Here is a 7306-nt window from a genome sequence, read left to right as displayed (position 1 = left end):
CTGAAAGTGACAGGATGACAGTCTGGACCAAAGCAAACCAAACCTAGAGGATGGCCCTCACAGAAGTATTGTGAAGATCAAATGAGATCATGTATGTAATGCGTTCTAGAAACCTCAAAGTGCCACAAAATTGTCCACTCTCATCATTCTTGCCTTGAGTTTTGTCAGCCATCTATGTCCTCTCACCAGCTAGATTGTTAGGGACCTTATCTTCTTCTGCACATGCACTATACTGAGGCTACCAAGAAAAGACGGCCAAAGAGCCAAGGGACACAAGGTCACACTGCTGGGTGGGGCCTTCCTTGGAAGAAGGCACAGTATTGTTGAGTGGGACTTTGTTTGCAACCGCATCTTGTGGCTTCTTTCCCCCTGTCAGCTCTTCTGTCCCAAATCCTGCCCTAGCCATATGGATTTGACCAGCTCTCAAAGCACCTCCCACTCCCACTCCCACCCCACCCCCATCCCCCGTGTTGACAGTCACCATCCATAACTCATGAAGTATGCAAGGAAGTAGCCACATGTGAATGACGATTCTCTTTAGGGTGAGATTGCTCTGTTGAGCAATGTTGAGTTGAATGTCCTTTTTTAATACCCTCTTGCTAATTTCCTGTCTAATTCCTTTTGACTCCAGGCGTCTTTATCACCCAATCTGAATATGGAAAGAGCTACCAGCAAGCACAGCAAACTCTTGAGCTTTCTCTGAAGAGTAAGTGGATTCTTCTAAGTTCTCACAGTTGATTTCGGTGTCATCTCATGTCTTCCATTTCCTCCATGTGCCCCCTCCCATTCACACACAAATACTTTTCCTTGTCCTGAGACCTGAGGCACCAGGATCTGAAGAATGAGGACGTGCATCTGAAATGATATCCTTGTCACTCCATCACGCCTGCAGCTAAATTTTCATCCAAACAATGTGATTCACAGTCCAGGAACTAACCTAAAGGGCAAGTTTTAACAAAGTTGAAACTCATTAGGATTTGGCAAAGTCTGTGTGGCTCAGCTTTGTACAAGTTAGGAAATCACATATTTCTGAGAACAGATCATTTAAAAATAAAAACAGACTTGTCCCTGGGCTTTCTATTGTGCAACATTAAAGATTCAGGAGAAGCAGATCTATTAGTAGGAACTAGAAAGCTTATAACACATGATGATTTTTTCTTCTATAAGCAAACCCTTCCAAATATATGTATATGTATGTATACACACACACATGTACATATGTGAGTGTGTATTCTAAAGTCATTTGAAATATGCCATTGCTGCTCTCAGAGGTGATCCCAAGGGAAACAGGATGCCAGAAGACTCCTCAGGGTGCTCAACAAATAAGGATTAATCTCTCTTCCTGCTATGGATGTGTGACTGGAAGGAAGACGGTTTATCAACAGATTGCCTCTTGGTAGAAATGGATTTCCTTTTTGCCAAGAACCTGAAATTACAAAGAGCCTGAAATTATCGATGAAGACACAGAATAATGAGAACACTATTTTGCACATTTCCTTTTTTTCTTTTCTTTTTTTTTGTGAGGCAATGGAGTTAAGTGACTTGCCCAGGGTCACACAACTAGTGTGTTATGTGTCTGAGGCTAGATTTGAACTCAGGTCCTCCTGACTCCAAGGCCAGAGCTCTATCCAGTGTGCCACCTAGCTGCCCCTTATCTTGCACATTTCCAGTGATGATGGGCACAGAAAGTGATTTAAGTGGTATGTTTGTATGTGTTTATGTAGAGACTATACAAATATATATGTGTGTGTGTGTGTGTGTGTGTGTGTGTGTGTGTATTTAATGAAGAGGGCTGTTAGAAGGAGGAAATGTATAATCAGAAAAGGAGGTGGGACAGTCAGAGAATAAGAGCAAAGAGTGACAGACAAACAACCCAAGTATTTCACTGGGATCCATGGAAGGCAAAAAGACCTGAAGGACAGCATCTATCACATTGGTTAGGCTCCTAGGCCAAGGCTCCAACACTTCCTTGTCTGTGTGCAAATCTCATCTCTTAAGCCTCCCGACTGTGATCTCCTTCCTCTGAGCTCTTCAGCACTCACGCTATTAGGTCAGGCAGGGGAGGTTCTCTGCCCTGGTTGGCCACATCTGAAGCCATGTGTGCAGCTGAAGTCAATTTAACAAATGTTTTACTAAGCACCAACTATATGCAGGACTCTGTGCTAAGTGCTGGGGGAAAAAGGTGAAAACAAAATAGCCTCTGCCCTCCAAGAGCTCCCACGGGGGGAAAGGGCACCGACGTTTGGGGGAAGGGGGGAGAAAGAGCAGGAAAGGGCTCAAGCAGGTGGTGGCACCTGAGCTGGGCTCTGAAGGAAGCGATCCTTAATGCCTTAAGGTGGAATTTGGTAGAGTGTCTAGAGGAAGGTCACCACGATCTACGGAAGGCCCAGGGGTCATTTAGCCAATAGAAGAGAAGACTGATGGAGTGTGGCAGGAAGGAGATGTGTGCAGTATAGTTACCCTCAAGTATTTGAAGGGCTATCATCCGAAAGGGAGATGAAATTTGTTCTGCTTGACCCCAGAGCAGAACTAGGAATGATGAGTAAAGTTGGAGAAATAACTTTCCACTCAATGCAAGCACAAACTTTGGAAGAGAGCTGTCCCAAAGTGGGATGGGCTGCCCCAAGAGGACGAAGCATCTCCCTCTGTGGAGGACTTCAAACAAATGTTGAAAAGCGGTTTCCTCTTTGGAAACTGAGGGTCCTAGGAAGTCCCTTTCATTTTTCATTTTTCTATCGTGTGAGCTCTTTAATCTAAGCCTTGCCTCTCTAAGGAGACTGGGAGCTCTCTGAGGGCAGGGTTTGCCTTATTTTATCTTCATATTCTTCATAAGATATGGCACATAGTAGGCACTCAAGGCTTGCCTTTTTTGTCTTCATATTCCTTATGAGATCTGGCACATAGTAGGCACTGATTCATTCATCCATCACACCCTCATGGTATTCCAGGATTTGTCAACCTTTTCTAGTCTCACCCTCCTGTTACACCCCCCCCCCATTATCTTGAAGCTCAAATCCTTCCTGGAAGCTAAGAATGAATAATTTCTCGTGAGTCATAGGCAAAATGATGAGATTACTTCAATAAACATGACCCAGGAGACTTCTTATTCTTGTTTTGGGACGGAGCTTCAAAAATGACTCCATTGTAAGGGGAGTCGCACTTCATAAGGCATGACCTCTCCCTCTTGCATGGAGATGACAATGTCACCACTGTCTGGGATTTGATTTTATTTTATTTTATTTGTTTAAGCTGCAACTGAAGGGCACCTCCCAGAACTTACCCGTTTCAAATAGGTTCTCTGTTTTTGTACAAACAACAAAGCTATCAGGACGGCATTTAGCATGATTAAAGTGACTGGGATGATGGTAAAGAGAAGCCACCTGTCATCCTCTTGTTGCTCTAGGAATGAAAATCACAAACAAGGATTAGAGGTTGGGCTTGGTTTTGAGAAACTCTCAAATACTAAGATGGGGTAGGGCTAAAACGGGAGCATGGCTCCAACTGCCAATCATCTGCCATATTCACGAGGTTAGAGCTGGAATCACTGGAGCAGAAAACCGAGAGCAGGCTACGTGTGGCCAGACACCTACTTGGTGTTCCATCATCCCTTTGGGCCAGGGTCTTGCTACATGGACAGTGCTGTTTGCTGAACTGAAACAGCATCATCTGTTCACTTCATTTGGAAAAAAAAATCACCTCAAATACAATTCTCTCAACATCCTTTGCTTCCTCTGGTTATTGATTCTCTGGCTTGGTTTCAATTTTTAAAAATTGAACTTGTGACTTTACTTAATCATCTCAAAGTAATGAAATACAAGCCCCGCTGACACTAGACGGATAGGTTCAGAGTTTCTTTTAAACTCTACAAATAAGAGAAAGCAAGTCAAATGCTTGAATTAGCTTAGAATTCTTTTGTGAACTATAGGGCAGGCTGGTCAAGGGGACAACATTTCAAGGTTGCCATGGTTTAGCAATTACAGGGAAATCTGAGTTTTTAATGGCATGAGTAGTAATAAGAATGGCCTTGGCCCTCAACAAAATTTTAAGCAAGCTGAGTTCATCATAATCACTCTCCATTCCCAAATCTATGCCCACCCCTTGAAAGAGCACCTCCAGGTTGTGAACTGATTCAACCATTCTGGAGAGCAATTTGGAACTACGTCCAAAGAACTGTAAAACCCTGCACACCCTTTGCCCTAGCAATACCACGACTAGGTCTGTATCCCAAAGAGATAAAAAACAAAAAGGAAAAGGACCTATATGTACAAAAATATTGATAGCAGCTCCTTTCTGGGAGTGAAGAACCAGAAATTGAGAGGATGCCCATCAATTGGGGAATGGCTGGACAAGTTGTGGTATGTGATCATGATGGGATACTATTGTACTATAAGAAGTGATGAGCAGGGTGCTCTCAGAAAAGCCTGGAAAGACTTGCACGGGCTGATGCAAAGTGCAATGTACTGTGTACAAAGTAACGGCAATATTGTGCGATGATCAGCTGTGGATGACTTAGCTATTCCCAGCAATCTAATGACCCAAGACAATTCTGAAAGACTCATGATGAAAAATGCTATCCATCCCCAGAGAGAGAACTGATGGTGTCCAAATGCAGACTGAAGCATACTTAAAAAAAAAGAAAGAGCACCTCCAGGCCCAATGAGCCTGAATAGCACTTTCCTTATTCCAATTTTCCCCTTTCTTGCTCTCCCTCAACCTCCCTTCCCTGCCCCCTGACAAAAAGCTGACTGTCTAAAGTCTGCCACAGTCCTGCTCTCTGCTAGGGAATAAATAAATCATGATCATAAGAGGTAGGATTATACAATGGCTATAATGCTGGCCTTGGCATTAAGAGGGTCATAGTTCAAATCCCCACCCTGCTGTGTGACCCTGGGTAAGTCACTTCACCTCTTCCTGCTTCAGTTTTCTCATCTGTGTAAAATAGAGACAATAATACCTATGTCCCAGAGTAGCTGAGAGGTTCAAAAGAGATTATATATATATGTGTATATATATGTATATATATATATAATATATGTATATATATATTACTTTGCACACCTTAATGTGCTAAGTACCAACTACTACTGTTGCTACTGTTGCTGCTACTACTTACTGTTACTACTACTAGTAACAGCTACTTATAATGATTTAAGAGGCCTCTCATCCAAACAAGGATGTTCATTCTACTAGGCAAAGCAGTGGCAATTGTAGATTCTTTGGGGGATGGGCCTCCCTAGCCCAAGTTCCCTGTATGAGGCCAATCCTTCTTTTTTTTTTCAGGCAATTAGGGTTAAGTGACTTGCCCAGGGTCACACAGCTAGTAAGTGTCAAGTGTTTGGTCTGAGGCTGGATTTGAACTCAGGTCCTCCTGACTTCAGGGCTGGTGCTCTATTCACTGCACCACCTAGCTGCCCCTGAGGTCAACCCTTAACCAGCAATACTATTTAATTTTTAAAAGACCAAAAAATTTCTCTCTTTTCCTAATTCTAATGGAATTTCCTATAAGAATTGTGCCAAAGAAATGAAAGCAAAGTAGATGCCCATCAACTGGGGAATGGCTAAATAAATTGTGTATGTGCATATGATAGAATATGGCTACCCGAAAATAAGGGATGAATATGATGAATAGAGATTCATGGGAAGACTAATGCAGAACAAAGGCAGCAGAACCAGGAAAATAATATACACAATGAGTCCAACCATGGAAATAAAGAGAAAATAAACCCAAACTGAACATCGTTGTCATTATAAAGACCAAGCTGGGCCTCAAAGAAGAAAAGAAAAAATGCACCTCCCTCCTTCTCTGTAGAAGCGGGGAACTATGGATGAAAAACATTGTATACACTATATCAGAATGGCTCCATGTGTTGCTTAGTTTTGATGATCTGCACTTTTTTTTTGCTATTCTTTGTTATAAGGAAAGATTTACGATGTAGAGGAGCAATGTACGCCAAAATAAAAGTGATGTACAAATGCCTGAGATTAATGAAAGTTTTATAAAGAATCATTTATAAAGAAGCATTACAGACTAAGAGGCAGAAGCTCAGTGGAGAAATCCCTCCTTTTGTCACTGCTCCCAACCTCCCTAGAGTTACCAAGAGAGCCCTGGACTCTAAGAATAAGTCCAGCCTTCAACAGTTTGGGTCATTGGAGACTACAAATTGACCAGTAAAAACGGTAATGGGATGAGATAACTCTCTACCCATAAGCTCTCTGACCAAAGTCAAGAGTATCTAGTTCCAGGCTAATGATGCAAATCAAGCCAGGGAAGCCCAAAGGATTTCTCTCAAAGCACAGTTCCGTGCAGCTTCCTGTTCTATTGACTTGTATAGTTTAGGGAAAACCAGTTACTGGAACAACAGAAAAAAATCAAGTATAGTAGGCCAAGGTCCATTATAGTTCAGAGAGTAGAAAAGTGATAAACCAAGTGTTTCACTGTAATGGAATTTTGCCATCCTGGAAGCTTCATGGCCTAGCCAATGGTCATGTCCTACATTTGCTTTTTTATTTTTTAAGTGTTTCTAATTAGCCACACAACTCTTTTCAGTTTATGGATACTTATGAGTCATTCTGAACTAGTGTCTATCTATAGCCTGATTTCTTTGGGTTCTTTGTAGATCCAGAATGAAATGTACTCATACAGTACCTCCTCTTTCCCCTCCCCACAAAAAACATAGTTTGAAACTTCCAGAGGAAGAGGATAACTAGTCCTCTCTTTAGTTGTGAAAGTTCCAACATTTATCTGCAGAGGATATAAGATGAAAGTTGTCAGTGACAGGTTGGCAGCCGTGGGCATGGACTTAAATGGATTTATCTTAAACTTAGTTGCATGCTTTCACAACTATATTCATCTCAGCAAAGTTGATGAAGCAGCTGTCTTCCCTGCTGTCAAGTCCTCACTTGACCCCAGAGGACAGTCATTAAAAAATACTGTGGGCTTTTTCCCCCTGAATCCCACCCCAACTGTCACATCCAACCAAGGCAGAAGTAAATAGACTGAAGTCTGAGAGTTCAAGGTGAATCCCGGCCCAAGTGACACATTTGGGAAAACCAGAACTGACCATACCAACTGTGTTAGTCCCACAAACCTGGCTCTCACCGCCTTCATCCATTTCAAGGAAATAGTCTAGCTGACACTTAGCTGTACTCTAGACGTATGTTCAAATTCAACCTTCTCAAGGCCTTTACTGTCTTCACGTTTGCCCCTTACTCAACCCAAAATGATAAACACAGCTCTTTTCATTGAGAAGTCTGGCAGGACACACACACACACACACACACACACACACACACACACACACACACA

General features: G+C 42.4%; 1 protein-coding gene across 6 annotated transcripts in view; it reads right to left on the bottom strand.

Moving 5' to 3' along the window:
• Window positions 1-470: 470 nt before the first annotated feature.
• The window catches only part of IL13RA2 (interleukin 13 receptor subunit alpha 2), a 49062-nt gene continuing 42226 nt past the window's right edge, over window positions 471-7306 (bottom strand). For all 6 annotated transcript variants that reach the window (XM_027863311.1, XM_027863310.1, XM_027863306.1 and 3 more), the window contains exons 9-10: window positions 3281-3399; window positions 471-1426 (exon numbers count right to left, since the gene is read on the bottom strand). In XM_027863311.1, coding sequence (XP_027719112.1) covers window positions 1379-1426; window positions 3281-3399 — 167 coding nt within the window. In that variant the 3' untranslated portion in view covers window positions 471-1378. The remainder of the gene's footprint in view (window positions 1427-3280; window positions 3400-7306) is intronic.

This window comes from Vombatus ursinus, unplaced genomic scaffold (assembly GCF_900497805.2).
Source record: "Vombatus ursinus unplaced genomic scaffold, bare-nosed wombat genome assembly UNPS02014771.1, whole genome shotgun sequence".
Lineage (NCBI taxonomy): Eukaryota > Metazoa > Chordata > Mammalia > Diprotodontia > Vombatidae > Vombatus > Vombatus ursinus.
This window is presented reverse-complemented; position numbering and strand designations above follow the sequence as displayed.